The sequence below is a fragment of the Alnus glutinosa genome, chromosome 14 (assembly GCF_958979055.1).
Source record: "Alnus glutinosa chromosome 14, dhAlnGlut1.1, whole genome shotgun sequence".
Lineage (NCBI taxonomy): Eukaryota > Viridiplantae > Streptophyta > Magnoliopsida > Fagales > Betulaceae > Alnus > Alnus glutinosa.
In genome coordinates this window covers 22,254,363-22,279,667 of record NC_084899.1, presented here as the reverse complement: position 1 = coordinate 22,279,667, position 25,305 = coordinate 22,254,363, and the positions used below count along the sequence as shown (strand labels likewise).

At 35.7% G+C, this 25,305-nt stretch overlaps 1 protein-coding gene across 1 annotated transcript; it reads right to left on the bottom strand.

Moving 5' to 3' along the window:
- Positions 1-729: 729 nt before the first annotated feature.
- Positions 730-1,206, bottom strand: LOC133856821 (two-component response regulator 24-like). The gene is made up of 2 exons (XM_062291863.1): positions 1,009-1,206; positions 730-906 (listed from the first exon to the last, which is right to left on the bottom strand). The coding sequence occupies exons 1-2, from the start codon at positions 1,204-1,206 to the stop codon at positions 730-732; spliced, it is 375 nt and encodes a 124-aa protein (XP_062147847.1).
- Between the last annotated feature and the right edge of the window lie 24,099 nt (positions 1,207-25,305).

Sequence of the window (25,305 nt, the reverse complement as noted above, 5' to 3'; positions counted from 1 at the left end):
TGATTTTAGTTCTCTAAAAGAGCAAAAGCCCATGGTTACGTAACATGAAGTAGGCAAATGCTTGATATATAGATCAACTAATTAACTAATGGGTATTTTCTTTTGATAACTAATTTTTTACTCTGAGCGGATCCAGAAGGGAATATAAGATTCGAAATAGCGACCTCCGCTTCATGAGGCGTGAACCTACCCAATTGATCTACGTACTCCGGCCATTTGGGTAATCTAATGGGTATTTTCAAGAAATTTATAATTGGCATATACAATATTGACTTTCGCTTAATAAGACGTGATTCCAGCCGATTGGTCTACATACCCCGGCCTTGGGTTATCTAATGGGCATTTTCAAGAAAAATATAATTGACATATAACACAACTAGGTAAGAGCCCGGCCTTTACATGCAATTAGGAGTACGTAGATTACTGCAATATCTCAAGTGATCAAGTGACTGTCTATTTTCCAACACAGCACAGAAGAATCTAAAACTTTATTTATAGAACTCATCCCTTTTCTCTACGACCCAAAAGGAAAAAGAAAATCTTTAACCCTTGGGATTCCATACTATCCAATCATCAATTTTGGTTCCATGTTCATGGTGAGTTAGAGAACTCATGCTTTTTCTCTCTTCAGAAATAAAGTACGTTCGCACGAAATTACAAGAAAATGCTAGGAAAGAGAGCTGACCATACAAAGAATTACAAGAAAATGCGAATTGTCTCCTTTGTAGTTCAACCATCCTTTTTGAGCTTATGGAGGATTGAAGCGAGCTTAGTGGTAGACAAAGGCTTCTCTTGATAGTCATCCAGGCCTGCTTCTATGAACTCTTGTTTTTCTTGCTCTTCTGAGCCTGCCGATACACCCGCAATCAAACTACGAATCCCCATAGCGCGGAGTTTTCTCGTTGCCTGTCGTTAATTAATAAAGTATGGAAAAAGAATTATCATCAAAATGATTTACATGATTTTCTCCATTGATGCCTTAGTGATGGAGCATATATACGTACGTACCTCAATCCCATTCATGACAGGCATATCCTTGTCCATCAAAATCAGGTCAAAGCTTTTTCCTGAAGAGTGGACATCAACGGCTTCTTTGCCATTCCCCACCACCTGATTTTGTATGCCTAGAGCGTCCAAGAGTCTGCGGTGAATCATTTGATTTACAAGGCCATCATCCACAACAAGAGCAGTTAAAGTTTTCTCCATTGATGCGCAGATATGAAGTAAAACAGAGTAACAGAAATATGAAAGAAAGAAGATATCGATCGAGAGAGAAGAATCTGAAATCGATCTTGGTATTACTTTGTTAAAGTAGTATCTGTCTTTATACAAAAGAGAAATGAATCAAATAGCAGCTACCTAATCGATCGAGAAAACAGAAAAAAACTGAACTAACTGAACTAACTGAATACATGCATGCCAGCTCATCGATCTATATATATATATATATATATATATATCTTTCGAGATTAGGACGTGATTGACTGATAGTCTACTTGATCCTGAAATTTTTAGATTCAACTAATTAGGGTGTTTAAGATGTTCAAGAAAGCCAATAGTGTGATCAAGAGCACGCCAATGTGATCATTTCACTATGGGTGTTCATATTTTCGTAATGATTTGTTACACATAATTGGAACATTAATTGTGGTTCCCACTAAAAAAAAACATAATTGTTTAAGAAATTAGAGACAAACCAAAATAAAGAAAATAAGAACAAAAAATTTTACATGGTTTGATCTAGAGGTGTACAAGTGGTTATAACCGGCGGTTATTGGCAAAAACTGTTAACCGCTAACTGCCTAGCGGTTATTATATTTCACCAACCGCCTCCGCTAACCGTCTAGGTGGAGGGTAGGCGGTTATTTTTATAACCGCCGGTTAGCGGTCATTGACTACATAACCAGTGGTTAAATAACCGCTTTTGAAGATGGGTTTTGGGCCGGTTATGGGCCCATTTTGGGTATGTTTTAAGCCTGTTTTGGGTCGATTTTGTCTGGCTTTGAGCTGGTTTGGCCACTTTTCGGGTCAAAACAATCTTATTTTTAAATCGTAGGTAAGGGTGTTTTATTAAAAATGCACAATTTTAAAAGCCAAACAATAATTTTAAAGGCCGAACCATAATTTTACCAACTACTTAATTGGATATTCAAAAATCATGTTTTCATTATGTGCATTGAAATCACTATTTCTCAAACCGCACGCTTTCAAACCGTTAAACTAAACAAATTTCCAATATGTCTTGTGTCCTAGCTATAACTTGAGGGGAGTATTAATGAAAGTGCTGATATTGTTAATCAGCACAAATCAAGAAATTGATATATAAGGGGAACCCAAAAAATGGAAAAAAATCTCACTAAACTCCAAAACAAGAAAGGATTTCCCACCAACCACAAATCGTTAATCACTTTATATTGTTCTTTGAATTTGATGTATCAATACCCCTTATATATGCACAATAAATATACACAAAGACAAAACAATTGTTGACGAAAATTAGTGACGTGCTAACTTTAATGCGTCACTCTTTTTTTATTTTTTATTTTTTTCCCAATTTTTGGAGAGAAAATTCCCTCCAAAATAAAAATACTTATAAGAACGACCAAAACAAAAAGTGACGTCACTAATTAGTGGTCGTGCCTTGTATGACACGTCACTAATCATTTATGACATGTCACTAATTACTGATAGAGAACTGATTCCCGTACAACACTTTTATAACAAGTGTACAACAGCCATCTCACATGGGGTGGGCTCCACAATGTGTGGGGCCCACCCCATGTGAGAAAGCTGTTGTACACTTGTTGTAAAAGTGATGTATTTCTATCATTTTTCTTAATGACATGCCAACTTTGCCACGTCACTAAATTTTACAATTTCAATATATTTTCTAAAAATTAAAAATACTTGTAAAATTTACTAACATGTCTCACATCGTCACGTCACTACTTGGTGGCGTTACAACTTTGGCACGTCACTAAATTTCAGACGTGTCTACTTCGCTAAATTTCAGACGTCACTAAATAATAAAATTAGTGACCTGTCAACTTCGCCACGTGACTAAAATTATTAGTAACGTGCCACTTTTTGCGAAGTGGCAAACAATCTGTTACTGTTTAAAAGTCAGTAAACTGCATTTTTTTGTAGTAACCAATCATGTCGTAAATTTTACATAGATGGAAGAAATTTCTGATGTAATCTACGATATTATTTGAAGGGATTTCAGTATCTCTACTTCTTGATTTCAATTTTTTTGAGATTTATATAGATGCGATTTTTTTAAAAAATAAAAATAAAAAATTAGTATTTGCTGCAATTAATCCTCATTAACGTGTTATCTGGTATTTTGCTAGATATTAATTATTTTCGAATTTATGGTAACGAAATATCATCATACAATGCATTCTACTAAATATTATTAATGATTTCATCGTTTTCTGGATCGATTACCAAAACATATATATATATATATATATATATCAAGAATTATGTTGCTGAGGCGCAACACAATTAATTAAGACGAAGCATAAGCTTCATACGATTCATAATTATGAGGGTAATTTTGAGTGGGGGAAGGAATTAATGGAAAGTGTATCATACTAGCGTTTTGGCGTGGAGAAATAAGGTTTTTTTTTTTTTTAAGTAAATTCTATTACTTTATTTCTCATGTTAAAAATGCAATTTTAAACAAAATTAAGGAAAACGTCCTGTAGTTGGGAGTATGTTTGAAAAAAATGGCACAGTTTCTTTTCACAAATAGCAGGGTGATGGTGCATTTTAAAAATGTACGATTTTAAAAGCCAAACCACAATTTTACGAAATGCTTAATTGTGTTTTTAAAAGTCACGTTTTTATTATATGTGTTTTGAAATTTCTTTTTTTCATTCCACACAATTGAAAACTGCAAAACTAAACAGATTGTTTATATGTCCCATAACTTGAGGTGATTATATATTAATGAAAGTGCTGATATGGTGGAACCTAAACAGGAAAACATATATATCATGGTAACCTCCAAAACAAGAAAGGATTTCCCACTAACAACAAATCAGAAAATCACTATTGATTTTGTTCTTTTGCTTAATTTCTTGCATAAGTACCCCTTATATATAGATGCATATATGCACAATATATATATATATAGATACACACCCAAAAAAAAAATAAAGGAAGAAGAAGAAAAAGACGACGGAGAGCAGCAAAAACAATGATATATAACTCACACGAGCTTAATGGTCTTCTTACTTGTTTTGGCATCTTTGATATGTTTGGGACAAACATTCCATGTGCAGGTTGTTAGTGGATTGAGCGGCGGACATTTGCTGTTTGTTCATTGCAGGTCCAAAGATGATGATCTATGCATACACTATCTTCAGGTCGGGGAGAATGTCGCTTGGCATTTCAACATGAACGTGTGGGGGACAACGCTTTTCTCGTGCAACATTCGCAAGAACAAAGCTAATGTAGGAGTCACTGTGTTTTACCTGATGCTAATTGCTACTAATAAATATTTTTGGCTTCTTGATAGATGCGACATATGGGGCAATTGCATTTGGACTGAAAAAGACGATGGAATTTACTTGCGAAACATCGATGAAAATTATGATGAGTTCATTCAAAAATGGGAACCGGGACCATATTGTATAATTAATGATTACAATTGTACCATGGAAGCTAGCAAATGACTTAGTTTATGCAATTATTACCGCAATCTGCTTACATAGTGGTGGAGCCACGTACATGAAGACACTATGTTATGAAGTCACGTTTGCATGCATGGAGTAGTAGTCTTTCAATTGTTATTGGTCTTTTAGTTTGACTATAGCGATGTAGTGCTAAGTTGTAGTCTTTCAATTATTTTGGTAATTTAGTTTGAGTAAGAGTAAGGCTCTAAGTAACGACCCGCTTAATTTTTACAAAAATGCGTAAGTGAAAATTTCAATTTTCACGTGTCATTACGACGTCATCAGAGTTAAATAATTGGCAGCAGAATATATTTTTTCTTTAACAACTAGGAAACATAACACGACAGAGCTGACTGAATTACCTCATTATATTAAAACATAAACCATGAGTTCTAATACCATAAATATACTCAAAGCAATAACATATGTGCCACATGCTGCACTTAATAAGTAACCATTGTTTTATCCTACATATCAAATATTACATATTAAAAGTCTTAGCCTTAAACATAAATGCTATTAGTTGCATCGTTCCTTCCATCCTGCAAAAACTCGTATGTGGTTGTGGTTAACACCACAATCTCATACTGTCGGAATAGTGAGTCAACTGTCTCCAATAACATAATGAAATACTGAACCATTTAAAAGCACACCACACAATATTATGATGACAGTTATATGTATGCATAATCTTAGTCTTTACCTTAGGACTTTAACCTACACTCTATTTATTACTTATTGCCTCAGGACTTAAGCCATCGGCCTTAATCCTAATTAGTGCCAGAGGACTTTAACCTTGGTCTTACAATTATTGGTGATTACTGATCAGTGCCTAAGGACTCTAACAGCCTTTGGTCTTATTTGAACCTATGGTCTGAATCAGCACTGCCTTGGGACTCCAACCGTCGATCTTTTGCCATGGGACATTAACCTTCGGTCTTCAAAGATTGATTGATGCCTTGGGACTTTAGCCCGCAGTCTATGATCCATTAGTTCCTTAGGACGTCAACCCTTGATCTTTTTATTAACAAGTTCACATCTTCTCACAGTAAATATGCAATGACAGTTTATCATCATGTTCATCATTCATGACAATAAAATAGGCATGGTTCCAAACAAAATGCCAAACAACTTGTATACAATTAAATAAACCAGAATTCAAAACATCATCAAAGACCACCACGTATCCCCAGTGAGTAAGAAATACTCACAGTTATTTATTTGCTTTAGAAAAGTGTTCACACAACTATTAACTGCAATATAATTTAATACCAATAACAGTGAATTAGTATAATCCACTAATAAACTCATATTAACTCTATTTTCATTTTTAACCCTTAAACCTTAATATAATCTTTAACATCATTTAAACATAATAATAGCATATAAAATGGTTTAATTATAATGCCACATATTTCATGTAGGTATTATAATAACATTTATTATTAAATGACCAAAATACCCTTTTACATTAAAATTGCCATTTTTCACTTTTAAATCATAATAACATAATATCTCTTTATAAACATAACAATTAATATAACTAATTATCACAGTTATAAAATAATTCCAATTTTATATTCTATAAAATTTAGCAGAATAACAACATTAATATTAACAATGCATAATATTACTTTTAAAACAATTGGGCGGCGCAACGGCGCTTTTATAAAATATTAACTTTTCACTCGGGCATCACAATGGCGTGTTTTATAAATTATTTGTGCCACATGAAAAGCCCTGTTTAAAAATACAACATTAAAACATTAGTACTTATTAAAACTCATAAAATCACAAATATTAAAGCAACACTTTATTTTAAAACCAAGTATCATTTCCTTATCCTTTTATCCATTATTTCTTTTCTTATTTTTTTGGTCTTTTCTTTTCTCCTTCACTGCCGTTGCACCCGAGAGAGAGAGCACGGGAGAAAGAGACTTACCGAAAGGGGGAGGATCCTTCCTTGTTTTCTTTTCTTTTTCTTGTTTCTTCGTTCTAGTATTATCACACTAGCAGAGCACGCACACACTCAAGATGGGCAGGCCAAACACACACACACAACCGAGGGGAAAGGAGAGGTTTTCCTGCTCTGTTTTGGCTTCGAGTGCTGTGGGTTGGAAGAAGATGGAGGTTTGGCTTGTTGGACTCATTGCTGGTTTGGAAGAGAATTAAGAGAGAGAGAGAGATGGAAATTCTGCTATGTAATCTCTCCAAGAACAATATTAATTAAGTTGCTGTCCAAAGAGATGAGCAGAGGGAGAAGGAGTTTCTGCAGAATTTCTGCAGAGAGAAGAAGAGAAGAATGAGTGAAGAATGAAGAGGGGAGCTTTCCTTTTATAAAACCCATGAACGGATTGGATCCAATTGGGCTCAGATACATCTAATGGTTGGGAGAAGGTTCAGCTCACCTGGGTGTGTCGTGCTGTCCAATGAGTCATGAAGAAATCATTAGCTTTGGTAAAAATCAATGAAGGATAAGAGGAAGAAGGGTTGTACGTGGATGGTGAGTTGCCTTGAGATATTTGTAAAGAATGAAGGATAGGAGAATGTGGATGAGGGGCTGCACATGGGTTGGGTTCTACACAAGCTGGATGACTTTTTAAACATGTGGGCTGAATCTACATGGGCTGGGCTAGATCATGTGGGAATAAAATGGGCCCACAATGTTATATATTAATTTTCGTCCAAATTCGGGGTATTATTTTTCACGGGTGTTTTCGTACTATTAGCAGAGTCTAAAAATTATGAAATTTAGAGGGTAGCTAGAAGATTACGAGACGAGTGTTTTGGCTTTTGAATCAACCAAAACGGAGTTCATTTGACCTTATTTTCATTATTCTAAAGTTTAAGATCCGTTTGAACTTTTTATTAAATTAGAACTATAAACACTTTGTAATCAATGAATATTTATTTTCATAAATATTTATATATATTCTTTTGCCTTATTATTAGGTCTTAAAATATAATTTAAGACATTATATTTTATGTGTTAAAATCTGGGGCACTACACTCTAAGGGCCAGTATTCAATCGAGTCTGTAGGAGTTATCTCCAAAGTATTTTAGTTGTCGTAGGATCCAAGCCGTTTAGTTCTCCCCATTTAAAGAGATGGACATTATAATAAAAGTTATGCAAATTTAATCAACAAACCTTGTGTTTGATACGAGACCCAAGAATCTACAGTTGATTATTGCAATTAGCAATCATAGACAAGAATAAAAAGCAGAATTATGCTTTTTTTCCTCCTCTGTTTCCCCTCTTTAACAGACTACCAAACTCCCGGCCCACGAAATAACAGAAAAACTGCTATACATTCAACTATAGTAAAATGACATCGTTACTTACTTAGATACAATTGAAACGCAAGATAAAACTACATAAAATGCATACTAGGCTACCACGTGTATTGCCAAATGTCATCATACTCTGACTATTTATTTATTAACTGCCACGTGTCGACATCCCCACGGAGCTCCTTACAATATCACCCCTTTAAAGCACCTTGCTCACGAGGTGTTAGTAAGCTTGCTTCAATGTGTAAAAATCTTCCTATGTAGCATCATCAACTAACTACCCAGCCCAACGAACCAAGAGCTCAATAAAGGACCCGTTGTTCTTGGGATGGGAACGGCGAGTAAAGACTTCCACCGATTCAAATTGAATGACACCATCTAAGTCCACCGGGGGTAAGATAGTGACAGCCCCAGTGTGAGAACCTTGCTTAGGTTCAATTGTGAAACGTGGAAAACATGATGGATTTTAGCTGCAGGATGTAAATCTAACTCATAAGCAACTAAGCCAACCTTACGAATAACAGTAAGGGGTCCATAAAACCTTGGTGAAAGCTTCAGGGAGCGCCTTGTAATCACAAAATTTTGTCTGCAAGGTTGCAAGCGGAGATAAACTAGTTGTCCAACCTCCAAAGTCCTTACGGTTCTCCTCAGATCAGGATATTTTTTCATCCGCTGCTGAGCTTGTTGCATGTTATGCTGGAGGAGAGTAAGGATTTACTCCCTGCTCCGAAGTAGTTCATCCACGGCATTAACTTTGGCAGTTCCATAAATGTATGACAACAACCGAGAGGGAGGTACGCCATAGACTGCTTCAAACGGAGTCATCTGAATAGAAGTATGCCAATATTCCGCCCATGGAAGCCAAGAAGTCCATTGCTTTGGTCTGTCTTGAGTGAAACAACACAAATAATTCTCCAAGCACTTGTTCACAATTTCAGTCTAGCCATTCGTTTAAGAGTGGTAACTGGTACTCATCTGTAACATAGTACCTTGTAACTTGAAGAGGTCCTTCCAAAAGGCATTAGCAAAAGTGGGATCCCTATCCGACACAATTGAGGTTGGCATGTCGTGCAACTTGAAAATGTTAGCAATGAACAAGTGAGCTATCTTGGCTGTTGTATATGGATGAGCAAGGAAAGTGAAGTGGCTGTACTTTGAAAGCCTGTCAACTACCACTATGATTACCGAGTGTCCTTGAGAACATGGCAAACCTTCCATAAAGTTTATAAGCTGATGTCAGCCCAAACTCGGTTTGGTATACGAAGAGGCTGAAGGAGACCTTTGGGAGAAGTATTATCATGCTTATTTTGTTGACAGATTGAACATTCTCGGATGAAAGTCTTTAAATCCATCTTCATGCCATTCCAGTAAAAGTCCCTACAAGCCCTCTACATAGTCCTTTCATAACCAGAGTGCCCAACCATAGGATCACAATGCCGATACTGTAAAACTTGAGAGTTGGAAAAAGGGATATTGTTGCCGAGGCGCAACATGGACAAAGACGAAGCAAAAGCTTCATTAGATTCATAATTATGAGGGTAATTTTGAGTGGGGGAAGGAATTAATGGAAGGTGTATCATAGAGTTTTGGCGTGGAGAAATAAGTTATGTTTATATATATATAAGTAAATTCTATTAAAATTATCCCTTGTTTGCTGCCCCTTTTATTTCGCATGCGTCAAAATTGTAATTTGAAACAAAATTGAGGAAAATGTCCTGCAATTGGGAGTACGTTTCAAAAAAAAAAATGGCATGCAGTTTCTTTTCATGTTTTCAAATAGCAGGGTGATGGTACATTTTAAAAATATACGATTTTAAAAGTCAAACCTTAATTTTACCAGATGCTTATTTGTATTTTTAAAAGTCGTGATTTTATTATATGAGTTTTGAAATTACTATTTTTCCATCCGCACAATTTGAAACTAATTTAAAGTTTATATGTCCCATAACTTGAGGTTAGTATATATTAATGAAAGCGCTGATATGGTGGAATGCAAAAAGGAAAACATATTAGTAGCCTCCAAAACAAGAAGGGATTGCCAAACAACAACAAATCAGAAAATCACTAGATTGTATTCTTTTACTTAATTTCTTGCATAAATACCCCTTATATATAGATGCATATATGCACAATATATAGATACACACCAAAAAAAAAAAAAAAAGGAAGAAGAAGAAGAAGTCGACGGAGAGCAGCTAAAACAATGATAACTCACACGAGCTTAATGGTCTTCTTACTTGTTTTGGCGTCTTTGATATGTTTGGGGAAAACATTCCATGTGCAGGTTGTTAGTGAATTGACCGGTGGACATTTGTTGTTCGTTCATTGCAGGTCCAAAGATGATGATTTGGGCATGCACCATCTCGGGCAGGGGAGAAAGTCGCTTGGCATTTCAACATGAACCTGTGGGGGACAACACTTTTCTGGTGCAACATTTGCAAGAACAGAGCTCATGCAGGAGTCACAGTTTTCCCGGAGAATGATCATGATAAATATATTTGGCTTATTCAGAGATGCCACTGGGACAATTGCATTTGGACTGCAAAAGAGGATGAAATTTACTTGCGAAATGTCCCAGAAAATCATGATGAGTTCACTCAAAAATGGGAACCGAGACTATATTGTACCAATAATAATTGTATTGGCAGCTAGTAAATGACTTAGTTTATGCAATTATTACCGCAATCCTCTTACACAGTGGCGGAGCCACGTACATGAAGACACTATGTTATGATCAAGTCACGCGTGTTCACATGTATGAGAGTAGTATTCTTTCAATTGTTATTGGTCTTTTAGTTTGGGTACAGCACCATAGTGCTAAGTTGTACGGGCCTATTTGGTAAGTAATTGTGTTGTGGAATATTTGTGTATTGAATAGTAAGAAGTGATTGATGTAATATAAAATTTGAGAATGTTTTATAGAAAAGTGAAAAAGTTCTGTTTTGTAGTGAATTTTTTTATTTGAATAGTAATAAAATATGATTGATGTGATATAAAAAGTGTAGAAAAGTTAGAATTTTTTTATTTAATTTTTTTGAGAAAAGTGAAAAGAAAAAGAAGGAGAGTTGAGAATGGTTTGTCAAACAAGCCCGTAGTCTTTCAATTGTTTTGGTCATCTAGTTTGAGTAGGAGTAAGGCTAGCTCTAAGCAATCGAGTGTATCGAAGTTATCTCCAAAGTATTTTAGTTGTGGTAGGAGTAAGGCTCTAAGTAATTGAGTGTGTAGGAGTTATCTCCAAAGTATTTTAGTTGTGGTAGGAAAGTTTATCTCCAAGTCGTTTAGTTTTCTCTATTTAAAGAGATGAACATTATAGTAAAAGGTATATATGCAAATTTAATTCCCAAACCTTGTGTTTGATACGAGACCCAAGAATCTATAATTTCCTACCGCTGATTATTGCAATTAGCAATCATAAGCAAGATAATTGCAATCATAGACAATAATAAGAAGCAAGATTCTGCTTCTTTTCCTTTTGAAAGGAGCATTACAAGATCCGTTATGTATTTACGTAACAATTTGGTATCAGAGCTAAGTTTTTCCTTAATGACGGATCCAAAAGGGTGGATCTTCTGGAGCAGCAGTTCTCAAGTCTCAAAACAATGATTGAAGGCTTAGCTAAAAAATTAGACGAACAATAAAAAAGGATGAAAACACCGCCAAGGTGAACAGTTTATTGTATAAGGAGAATAGTGGATCAGGTGAGAATTCTGCCAAAAATAAACATAAAAAAATTTCCTCTAGTTCTTTAAACAATATGGGTTCGAAGGTGGCTAAATTAGACTTTCCAAAGTACAACGTAATGGATGATCCCACGAGTTGGATATGTAGAGTTGAGCAATACTTCATTTTTAAACAAATCGAGGAAAGGGAAAAATTGCCCCTAGCAGCTTATCGCCTAGATGGTGAATCCCAGATGTGGTACCAGTTATTCAAAAAAAATGAGGAAGTGATAACATGGGAGTCCTTGAAGGCGACACTCTACATCCGCTATGGACCGACAAATTTCGATGACCACTTCGGTGATCTCACGAAACTATAACAAACTAGTGCGGTGAGAGATTATCAACTTCAATTCGGGCAGTTACTCAGCCGAGTGGGAAAGCTCTCGGCTAGATTGCATAGATGATTTAAATGGAATTTCATACTAAACGTACTAATATGCCTATAAGTTTGAATGGAACAGAGCATATGTATATAGTTACGGCTAGAGTGCATATGATGTTTTATATGGCATTGAGCTTATTTGTGCTTAGATAATGGTATTTCCCGAAGTTTTAAAAATACTCGTATCTCTGCATAGCTGAGTTATGATGCTGCTCATTTTCTGCCTAGATGTACCCGTATGCTTGTTATTTCCGGGGGTTTGGAAAACTTTTATACAAGTATGACTTAGTCATATAATATATGTATAAATGAGCTTATAAATAGTAAGATTCCTCATGGATATGAAGTGCCTGTGTTTACCATATTGACTACGAAACGTTTAAAGAATGATTCCCACTAATGGTAGCTATTATTGTAATTGTGAGGTAGAAAATAAAAGAGTTGGCTCATTGTGAAAACTTAGTGAGTTTTATATTGTTGAGTCTGTAGACTCACACTTCCACTTATGCGAACGTGGCTATCACCACAACCGTGTAGATATTGATACTTTGGTTGCAGGTACAACTAACGTGGACGAGGACCCAATGGCTTTATATTTGGAGTGTTACGACTGAAGCCTATCGCAACGGTTGTATGTATTGGACTTGAGGATAATCCGTATTTTGTATATACATTTTTTATATGGCTTGTGTCGCATGTGACACTTATTTTGTATAGTTATTCATTTAATATAATTAATGTTTTCATTGAGTCTTAATCAGATAGACAGACGTTTGGCTCTGATGTTGTAATTAGCATTAGGGGTGTACAAACGGAGCTATTATAACCGCTTTAATATATATATATATATATATATAAATTCAAAAAACCTAGGAGGGGAGAGGGGCGTCGTTTTTGACAATATATAAATCCATATTTTATGTGTTTGGTTTTTTAGAATCACTTTCTTCATTTCCTCTCCTCACCTCACCTTGCGCCGCTCGCCCAGTCTCTCGTGAGTCTCGTCTCCCCTCCGGCCTCCATTCTCCAGCGCCGTTCGGACCTCTCCTGTCACGCCCCCGTTTTGGAAAAATAAGGGAAACGTGAGTTTGAGTACTAAAATCATATAAATGGAAGCGTGCATTTACAACATATAAATTTAAAACTCCTATTTTATTAAAACTTTCTATTACTACTTCTTTACAAGGTCATGAACTCCAAAAAGAACAAAACATACTATACAATATTAGGGTTTGGCCGGTTCATCATGATCTATCGCTCTCAGCGAGGTCTATGCCCTTACAAGGAAAAGACTTCGTCTTACTGCTGTCATCTGGAAAGGGGTGGAGGAAAAGGGGTGAGTTCGACAACTCAGTAAGGAAAATACAACACCAGGGGAATAAAACATGTTATAAACCTTTATGCCAAAATCTTTAGTCATGCATAATGACAGATTTATTCTACTCACTGATAAGAATTAATTTCACCTATGATGATTTGCATAATGTAAATTGATCTATAACCTAAACCAATTGTATGTTGATCTTAATTTATTTTAGATGATTCAAGTGTTTTTAAAAATAGATTAAGATCTATGATGATGTTTAGAAATATGAATATGATATGTGATTTTAGACTGAATATAAGTTGGAGATTCAAGTTATGAAAATTGTCTGAGAAGTGTTATGCTAGGCTGTTTATGTTTTATAAGAAAACACATATTAAAGCATGATTCATAAAATGAAATGTATTGTTTTAGGACAGGTGGCATGGCATATGAACAATTAAATAGAATTTGTAGAATATAAATAATGATATAAGAATGACAGTTTATAAATGAGAATGACAGTTTATTATGATCCAGTATATTCTTTTTATCAGTTTTCTCTTTAATCTTTTCTCTGTGGTTTAACCCTTTACAGACTCTAAACCGCTGTTACCCGTGAGCGGAGCACGTTGGCTTTTGTCACACAGACCTATGGACTCAGCCTGTCGTCACAGGGGAGAGCCGGTTCCAAGTTGGGGATCTTCCCTAGGTGAAGGCCAACCTCGGCTGGTAGCACACACCAACACATGGTATGCTTGCCATGCTACCCTATGGGTACCAATTCTAGCTGTAATAGTGCCTCAGGGTTAAACGGTTACTGCACATGAACGTTTTCTGTAATACTGTGGGCTCTGCTTTAACTGTATACTTTATTTCAAAACTGTAAGAGCCGTTTTCATAACTGTAGTCATGTGCAGAATTTAACTTTAGAATCTCTTTTCTTTCAAAACTGTATCCTTGAATAGAATCATATACTTTGGAATTCTCTGTAATCATATCTTTCAAATGCTCTTTATCATTTCTCTGAGTAGGCATAATTCATAATTTTTGAAATGCTCATAATCATAACTTTAATTATGCATAAATCATAACTTTAAAATGCTCTTAATCATATCTGTAATTATGCATAAATCATATCTTTAAAAAAATGCTCTTACTCATAACTATAATTTATGCACAAAATTCTTGAATAATAACATATGAGCAATAAAAGCTTCGCATTAAAAATCACATGATCAACGCTTTGTAAAATTCCCCAACACTTTTTCAAAAGATTTATAATAAAATCTTGTTGGGGGTTTTTCGGTGTTGTATCCCCTTACCTGCACTAGCCGTTAGCCTCGGAGTCGAGCTTTTACCTAAATAAATTGAAAGAATAAGCTTAGAAGAATATTCTAAAATTTGTAACCTAATACTTAATAAAAATAAACATAACACGCAACCGGAGATTTTCCAAATTGCATAGTCTGCCAACAACCTTAAATCCACATTATTACCTAGAGACTAAACTACCAACAAGCGTGACTCACTCAGTCCCAATCACAGGATATCTTCCAAAAATGGCAATCCCCTCTTGAAAACCATATCCTTGGTCCAAGAGTTCATGATGCAAACATAATCCTTATTACACTTAGTTTCAACCGAATTAGAAAATACGTCCAATATTGAATTAACCAAACAGCTAAACACCATCTATAAACTAGAACACCCAAAGTATGTCTCATATCACGCACACCCATTCATAATCAAAGAACCATATAGCCAAAATTATTAATAAAATACTCTACAACCCATAATCAGTTCAAACACCCAAAGCTCCAAAACGCACGGGTTCAACCCCAAATCATAGTATCCATCAATAATTTCCCAACCGCAATACACAAATTCTACTCCGATTAAGTAATCTCAACATACCCAAACATAAACAACCGAGTAAAAACCCAAAACACCAATTCATTAAAAACTCAACCCAAATCAATAATTAAATTAAACTTAAATATAAGATTCACTCACTTTAGGATTTTTCCAGAAAATCCACCGGAGAAAAAAAAACATCACTAGTTCCGCCGGAAAATCACTTGGAAGACCGAATCTCTTCTCGGGTCCAACGGTTCACAGGTTCGGGTTGCTCGGGTTTTACACACCTACGGATCACGAACTCGTCGGAAACCACTCCTGGAATCGCCGGTCTTCCACTCTGGCCCCCGGAAAACGCTTAGGAAGAATCGGGTCTTCCTCTCAGGTTCAGCGGTCACGGGTCGGGTTCTGGGTAACAGGGTCACAGTTGCACGGTCATGGGTCGTGCGGGTTGCTGAGCAGTCCACTACCGACGAAAAACCACCGGAGAGCAGCCCCCAAACGTCGGAAATCGCGTCTCAGGCCACCGGACTGGGAGGATCGGGCATCAAGGCTCTCGGGTCTGGCGGGTTGCGGGTCGAGTTTAGGATCAGGGCTTCGGGTCTTCGTGGATCGGCCGGAAAAATCGTCTAAGCTCGCCGGAAAATGCGCCGGACATAGCACGGTTTCGTCGGAATCCGCCACTGGTCCGCCGGTCATGGAGGTTCGGAGCTCCCTGGGTTCACGGGTCCACCGGTCCGAGCTCCTGGGTTCGGCTCCTTCTCTTCCAATCTCTCGGTCTCTCTGTTCTCTCTCCGATCTCTCTTTCTCTATCTCCCGAGTCCCTCTCTCTCGTCTTTCTGGTCTCTCTCTCTGTGAGTCTCTGTGCTCGAGAAGCACAAAGAAGAAAGAAGAAACGAAGAACAGAAGAAGAAAGAAAAAAATAATGAAGAAAGAAGAAGTTGACGAAAATAAAGAAGAGAAGGATTATTAAAGGAAAAGAACAACTTGCCGTGCAAGTTCTTCTTCTTTTTTTTTTTTTTTTTTTTTTACAACTTACTTAATAAGTTATATATATATATATATATATATATAATTATTATTATTATTATAAAAAAAATTGGGATATTACATCTCCACTCATCTCGTCCCCGCCACCGCTGCTACACTATAAGGTTCTCCAGTATTTCTCAGTTTCTCTTGTTTTTTTTCTCTGTTTTTTTAGGCTAGGGTGTGTACTACTACTGCGTGCAATTTTTCTTGGTCTAGGGATGTTCTCTCGAATTTTTTAAGGGGTGCCACTGTGTACGATTTTTGTTTGTTTTAGGGTTTCGGTTTTTCATTTTGGGTTGATTTTACTGTTTGTGTGTGGCTACTGGTATAATACTATACAATGTTCTAATTGTTCTCTATTTACTGGATGTTGGAAGATATTATTTCTTCATTTTAGGTTTTCTATTTTTCATTTTGGGTTGTTGTTTACTGTTTAGGTCAGAATAATTTTCTGTTGGGTTGTGTTATTGTATTGTGAAATGTGAATGATTAGAGATTTCGGTTGTTGTTTAGGTCTTTTTTTTTTCTTTTTTTTTTTCGTTGTGTTAAATTTGTTCTGGGCTGTGTTTAATTTTTTCTGAGTTGTGTATAATAGATGGAGGACACTCATAGTGGTACAATTGGTACTAGTGCAACTCATGTGGGTAGCGCCGCCGATGATTCGATGAACGAGCATATGTTTTGGATTTGAATTTGTATTTCTATTTGGATTTTGATTTTGATTTGTTACTAATCAAAAACTTTTGGATTTTGATCTTAAAATCTGCACTAAAACAGCCCAAAAAGTGGATGAAACAGGCCCAAAATCAAACAAAATTAACCCAAAACCGGCCAAAACCCATCTTCAAAAGCGGTTATATAACCGCCGGTTATGTAGTCAATAACCGCTAACCGGCGGTTATATAAATAACTGCCTCCGCCTAGGTGGTTAGCAGAGGCAGTTGGTAAAATACAATAACCGCCTAGGCGGTTAGCGGTTTTAGCCAATAACCGTCGGTTATAACCGTTTGTACACCCCTAGCTAGTTAGCATTCATTACTTTATGATAATAGTTTTCACTGCATTGTTTATTATCTTTGATGTGTTAGGTGCATATTATGGGATGTGCACATTGAGTTGGCTTAATGACTAATCGTCATGCCACTGTGGTGATTTCCTTTTGTAACCAAAAAAAAATAAAGGGTCGTAACAGGGGCGATGGACTAAAGTAAACAAATTGGCCTTGAGGGAAATGGCCAATCTAAGGGGGGTGGAATGTTATGAAGTCACGTTTGCATGCACGGGAGTAGTAGTCTTTCAACTGTTATTGGTCTTTTAGTTTGAGTACTTCACTGTAGTGCTAAGATGTAGTCTTTCAATTGTTTTGGTCATTTAGTTTGAGTAGGAGTAAGGCTCTAATTATAAGGGCCAGTATCCAATCGAGTTTGTGGGAGTTATCTCCAAAGTATTTTAGTTGTGGCATGAGAGTTTATCTCAAAGTCGTTTAGTTCTCTCTATTTAAAGAGATGAACATTATAATAAAAGGTATGCAAATTTAATTCTAAAACCTTGTGTTTGATACGAGACCCAGGAATCTCTAATTTCCTACCGTTGATTATTGCAATTAGCAATTATATGCAAGAATAAGAAGCAAAATTCTGCTTCTTTTCCTGTTGAAATGAGTGTTACAAGATCCGTTACGTATTCACGTAACACACTACTGAAGCTTATAAAACATATGTCGTATATCTTTGTATGGGAGATATTTTGATGTGCGCTTGGCTAATGGCCACTCCAAAAATATTCCATAGCCTCAACAATCAGCCTTTGGTTGTGCACAAGTTATTTCTCTTTAACTGTGACCTTTGCTCTCCATCTCTCTCTCTCTTGCTAACTAGTCCAGAAAAGGAAGTTTTGACAAGTGTTGATAATGATACGATGTTGAAATTGAAAGAAAGGGAACTTGTTTCACTATTTTCTGATTAGGAAAGATGATAGAGAAACCTGAAGCGAGATAATTAGGAGAATACTTTTTTCTTTTTTTCTTTTTTTTCTTTTTGTAATTACAATGAGAATAACAAGAAAAAAAAAAATAAGGAACATGTAGGAAGAAGGGGAATCTCGGCCTATACAAGGAGAAAAAGAATTAGATAAATGGGAGAGGGTGGGAATTGTAATGCCCTGCTTTTTACAAAAAAAACGTAAGCGAAAATTTCAATTTTCACATGACATTAGGACATCATCAGAGTTAAATATTGGCAGCGAAATATAATTTTTCTTTAACAATGACACGTCAGAGCTGACTAAATAACTTTATTATAAAAATAATAACCTTTTGTTCTGATATAATAATTACATTCCAAAATAATACAATATGTGTCACATGTGGCACTTAATAAATACATAACTACTGTTTTCTCCAAATAATGATTATATGCTGAAAGTCTCATCCTTAAGCTGCTTCATTTATTCCTGCAAAAACTCGCATGTGATTGTGGTTAACACTATCTCATGCTGTGGTCTAATGAGTCAACGGTCATTAACCACAGTAACACATTGATTTATTTAACCATATACAATGCAATCAAATGATGATAGTTATATTCACATACATTTAATCACATTCATTTATCTATTTTAACTCTTTATTTACTTAAGTCATATATTTGCATTCACTCTTGCTAAAGCCTTGTGCTTAGCTAAGAGGTTTTCTATGAGCCTTGTGCTCCTTAAACTGTAAAGCTTATTGGTTCTTAGGCCTTGTGCCTCGACTGTGAGCCTTGTGCTTGCCAGTCTACTATGGGGCATTATGCTCCCACTGTGGGCCTTGTGCCCGCCAACTTATTATCATTATTCCTTCAACCTTTGGTTTTTATCCGTCGGTCTTATCAGTGTATTGATGCATTGGTACCTAAACTTTTGGTTTACCCGTTAATCTAGTCAATTGCTTGACGCCTTGGTACGTAAACCTCAGTTCATCCGTTGGTCTCCTCAATTCACTGACGCCTTGGTACCTAAACCTCCAATCTTTTTACTAACCCATTCATAACTCATAACTTTACCACAATATAATCATGCAAACAACATCATATACATAATTCCAACCAAATCATGTTAAACATATCAAATGCCAAACCATATGCATACAATTAAATAAAACAACAATCACTAGTCATTAAAGACCAAACCACGCGTATCATCCTCAGTGAGTAAGAAATACTCACAGTAATTCTTCTAGCTTCAGGAAAGCGTTCACAGATATAATCACTGCAATATATACATATATAATACAAGCAAATAGTGAATTAGTATAATTCACTAAAAATGCATTTTAATCCTATTCTAATTTCTAACCTTTAATCCTTAATATAATTTCCTATTTAAATATTATCTCCTATTTTCGCTTGAACATTACCACGGCATATAAAATTGATCAAATTACATTTTATTATTAATATTTTATGTGGACTTTATCACAACATTTATTGAAGCCTGTAAACATTTTTTATTATTAAAACAGTTCTCATAATATTCTTTTTTATCGCTTTTGATCCCTAAATAACATAATGTTGTTTTGACATTATAACGGCATATAAAATTGATTAATTATAATGCTACATATTTCATGCGAACATTATAATAGCATTTATAAATAATAACCAAAATTCCAATTTTAGTTAAAGTAGCATTATAAAAGCTTTAACATTAAAAATCATATATATTTATTTTTATATCAAATAAACATAATAACTTATCAAATATAAATAATGAGCTTTATGTTTCAAAACAAGTGATTAGAATAGTAACCTTATTAAAATCTGGGCCAAATAACGGCATTAGTATCAATAGCACCTAAAATACTTAAAAGTATTTGGGCAGCGTGACGGCGCTTTTGTAAAATAATATATTTTCACTCAGGCATCATAACGGTGTATTTTTATATTTCAATACTCCGCTTAAAATACCTTGTTTAAAACACATCTTAAAAACATTAGATACTTAAAATAATAAAAACTATTAAATCACTAAAATATTAAAATAACACGTTATTTAAAACTAAATATCATTTTCCTTATATTTTCTTCTTTCTTTTATTCTTTTATTTTCTTCTTTTTCTTTTCTTTTTCTTCTTCTTCTTCTTCCTTCACAGTAGGTAGAGCCGAGAGAGAGATAGATAAATAGAGAGGGAGAGAAAGAGAGTTTGAGAGAGATTACCCACGGGAGAGAAAGAGCGTCTCTGATCTTCCTTCTTCTACCTATCTTGTTGCTGGACAGACCAAAAGAGAGAGAGAGCTGAGAGAAACTGAGAGAGTTTTTGGAGAGAATTGATAGAAATTGAGATGTGTAATTGGAGGAAATGATTGGGTTCCTTTTATAGTGAAATGGGCAGCCAAGATTGCTCCAAAACGATCGCATCTAACAGCTGGGGAGAAGATTTGGAGAGATTTTGTAATAAAAATCAAATCCTAGATGATTCGATGCAAGAATTTGTTTCTGCAGAAAGTCGATCGATCGATTTTTTTGGTGGATCGATCGACACACTGTTCACCCTCGATCAATCGACTATTTGTGTTGATCGATCGACATGAATAGTAAGTGGATTGATTGATAGTTTTGGTGGATCGATTGACATACTGTTCATCCAAATTTTCTTTTATTTAAATCTCTTAATAAATTAGACCCATTATTATACTTCTAGTAAATATTCAATCTTATAAACATTTATACTTAAAATTGATGAATAAAAAGATTGATGAATATTTATCTAATAAATATTCATATTTATTCTATTTATATTATTAGGTTTTAAATCTTATTTTAAGATATTTTATTTAATATCTTAAAATACGGGGTATTACAGGAATGCAGCCAGAAAACAATCTGGTCGCGGCCTAATTTGCCACATGATGGGCACATAAGATTGCACTTCAGTTGATTTTACAAGCTGTCCGGCCAGCTCGTAAAAGATGGGATGATGGAATGAATAACGAAAATAGTAGAAGCAATTCTCCTGTCTTAAGTGATGTCAGGTAATTGTAGAGCTTGAGTAACCATAAAGGAGTCATCCTCCAAGATAAAGTTTGATAAACCCAAAAAAATCGCCAATCTAGCTGCCAAAAAAGAGTATACTTAAAGGGTATGTAGATGGGAATATTGGGATATATATATATATATGGTTGAGTTGAGCTTAGGTGGCTGAGGTGGAGTTTAAAGAGTACAAGTGGCTCGTTATGTTAGGTGAAAAGGAAGGTTTCTCTTTAATCTTATCTCTATGGGGTCTTTAGTCAAATGCCTATAAGCTAGTTAGAGCATCCCTAGTGAGTTATCTAAATTTTCTTCAAATTTTAGCTAAATGATCTACTTTTTTTTTTTTTCTTTTTTTTATCACTTTTAAAAAGCTTTCTACATCAAACTCTCTAAATATTTCTCTATTTTAAACAGATATTATTTTTTATTGATTTTAAGAACAACCACGTAGAGAGGCTTAACCTTAACCTTCTTCAAGTACTTGTGCATTATGTCCTTTGAGAAGCGCTTCTCGAGCTATCTCTAGTGAACAGGGACACGATCGGAACCTCCTCCACCTTGAACTTGTGAAGTTCAAGGTTTGCTCTGCTGCTGTTCTTGCTTTTATTGCATTTCTTATTGTTGTTGTTTTTGTTGTTGTGGTTTGGAAGTAGTGCTGGCAACAGACCCATTTGGCTCTGTTTTCTGGCCAGCTGCATTTGCAGTTGCTTTCGATTTCTTGAGGCCGAGCATGGAGACGTGGAACTTAGTGGCGAATTTCAACAACGAGACAAGGAATAACAATGACTGCTTGGAGTTGGGTTTGGAGGGGTTGAAAACGAGCAAGGAAGAAAGGGGTTGAGGGGGTGATGATGGACGTGTGGTGGGGTTGGTGAAAAAGAAAGGCGGGAAACTAAATAAAAAATGATAAAATATTAATAGCTCGTGAAATTTGTGAGTCAAATTTGGACTGAAATTCTGACCAGAGCTAAAATAGATAAACTATAGAAAGTTTGTTGAAGTTGGCTTTTTTGAATTTTTCACCAAATTTTGGTAAAAATTTTGAAATTGAGAACTCACTAAGGATGCTCTTACAAGCCATAGGATACAATGTAATGCAATTAGTTGGAGATGGGGTAACTTTGAATGCTAGTGAGAAAGGGAGCAGCGTATCTAGGGTTGGCAAAACAAGTACCTGACACGACCCGTTTACGATCCATGGAGACCCGCAACCTGTTTAAGCTAGACCCAAACACGACTTGTTTATCTTAACGGGTCGAAACTCCAGACACGACACGGCAATTTCACGGGTCACCCAACACGACCCGTGAAACCCATTTAATATAACGGGTTGTATCGGGTCGGCACGACCCGTTTACCCGTTTAGACTTCTACGACTCAAATGAATTGTAACTTTATCATTCATGGCAAAAAAAGAAAGAAAATTTAGTCCACACTATCATTTTGCAAGGAACAAGGTTGTAAATGAGAGCAATATTGCAATAGAGAGGGAAAAAAAAATAAAATAAGGAAACACAAAATCTTCGATGAAATGATAAAAAAAAATGAAGTGTTCTTTACAAAAAACTATTAAATTAAAAACAAAAATATCAAATCTGCAACAATGAAAATCAATAAGAAAATATTGCCCTTGTAAAAGAAAAAAGAAAAAAACGGAATAGGGTTACATAGATCGGCCATTGGAGACAAGAGGGCTTTAGCCAACTCCGGCCTCTTCTTTCTTGATCTCTGCTGAAAACCCATACTCTTCTCTTCTTCTTCTAATTTATGCGTCTCTCTCACGGATCAGCTCTCTCTCAAATCCGTTCTCTCTCACTCAATCTGGTGGGCGCGCGATGGGAGAACAGTGAAGGAAATAAGAAGAAGAAATAAAGAAAAGAGAAATGAAAGGAAAAGGGGAGATGCGTCATGTTCTAAAAAAAAAGGGAGAAAATATCTCCCAAAACAATCCACAGCCACACACGTGGCTGTGGATAAGACTAAGCCATGGTCTTATTTTATTATTAGCCTCACTCTTTTTTAAATTACAATTTTGCCCTATCTTATTTTATATCCCATTCCTCCTTCTAAAAAAAAAAAAAATGTTAATTGTGTCTGGCGGCCCGCCAGACCGAGTTAAACGGGTCGACCCGTTTATGACTCAAACCCGTTTAAGGTATACCCAAACCCGCTAATTTCATGTCGGGTTGTCGGGTCGTGTCAAAATTATCAGCCCTAGCGTATCATAATGAAAGGGTAAAAGAGAATTTAAGAAGGCATAATCTTATCGGTTTTTTACTTTCAATTAGATTTGATACCTGTTGATTTTAATTATCTAAAAGAGCGTAACTTCCAATTTTAAATTATATATATATATATATATAATTCAAATAAATCACATATCGATCCTATCTCGTAAGGTGCGGGACAAGATCGAAGTTATCCGGAGGATCCAGGATTGAGACCTTCCAACACCTTTCCGGGGATTGTGGGTCAGATTTTCCTTGTAATTTCCTGCTATAATATCGGGATAAGAATTCTTGTATATTTCATCACAATCACCTCATGTTAGTACTGAGAAATCTAGACCCGGGATTATCTGGATATGGACATTCCGTATAGATTCTTTTTGTGTTCCCGAAATAGTCAACTCCCTAGACTTATCGACTACTTTTATCACTGGTTCTGGCAACCGAGAGATATTTGTATTTAGAAGTCATTGATTGAGTATTATTTATTCATGAGATTTTCTGAGTAAGGAGCATCCGAGGTCCCTATGAGCCAATTCCAAAACATTTATGACCCTTGATTGGGCTTTATGGACCGGATGGGCCCCAAGCCCAGTCATGGCTTGCATGGGCCATGGGAATAATAATCTTCGCATCATATTCCATATAAAACAAAAAAAAATTCCCCCAATCTCACGTCAAGACATAAAAACAAGTAATTCTTTGGCGTATATACGCCCTGTGATTTTTATACTTTTATAAGAATTAAAGACAGCTTAAGATTGGACGTATATATATATATATATATATATATATATATATATATAAATGTCGTATGGAATTGGCCGGTATTGGTATTGGTATTGGTATTGGGTGGGCACAATGTCATCATCATTGCTGCACCCACGTGAGAGATAGCCCCCACCGTCTCGAAAGTCAGATGAAATAAATCCAAAGCTTACTCCAACGTACGGAAAATAAATAAATAAATTAAAAGCCCACCAATCAGAGAAAGAAGCACGATGACACACTGACAACGTGGCAACATTCGACATGTCTGTCAGCTTTGAAGGCTTCTCCCTTCATGTGAATCAATCCCCGTCCCGCTGCTCCGTTCAGATAAAGACGGATTGAAACGGAAGAACGCGGTTATGGGTACGTGGTGGGGGATCGATAGGGACGAGAAAGGTTAAAGTAGGTTACGTCAGAACTGCGTGTACATGGTCCACACAGAGCAGAAAACTACGAACTCCGCCGCTTCACCAACGAATCCGGCTAGACAACCTTGTGTGAGACCAATAGAAAGTGATCGAGTCGGTCCTTTCTTTCTCTCTCCAGAGAGAGAGATAATGAGAACAGTCAAACTTATGTTGTGAGCACGTGTGAAGGGTTGAGTGTCAAATAAATAAATAAAAGTAAATAATTAATATACATAAGCTTAAATGTTTTAGTTGGAATCTTGTTCAATATTTGTTCTTGATAGACTCTTTATATGTTCGATCTCTCTCTAACAAAGTTCATTTTTCACTTAAAAGAGTATTCTTTTAGAGATTTTAATTAATTAATTGTTTTGGGTTACGTCTAAAGTCAACTTCTTTAATTTAAAGGTGTTCGTGATAATTGGATCGTCTTGGATCTAGTTTTTCTGATGTACGCCATCTGTTAGCTTTACTTGCCCTTTTGCTTTCATGTAGCTAAGCGTTTGTTACTTTGTTATTATGGTTCTCTTTGGCTTTTATGTCGTCTTGTTTTTTAAGATTGGTTGTGGATCCTTTTTGTTCTTGCTAAGTTTTTTAAAACATTATTACTTAATTA

Bases quoted from the DNA above. Each gene is read 5' to 3' on its own strand.
- LOC133856821 (XM_062291863.1), bottom strand. From the start codon at position 1,206: ATGGAGAAAACTTTAACTGCTCTTGTTGTGGATGATGGCCTTGTAAAT. The intron at 907-1,008 runs GTACGTACGTAT...AATTAACGACAG, and splicing joins CTGTCATGAATGGGATTGAG to GCAACGAGAAAACTCCGCGC.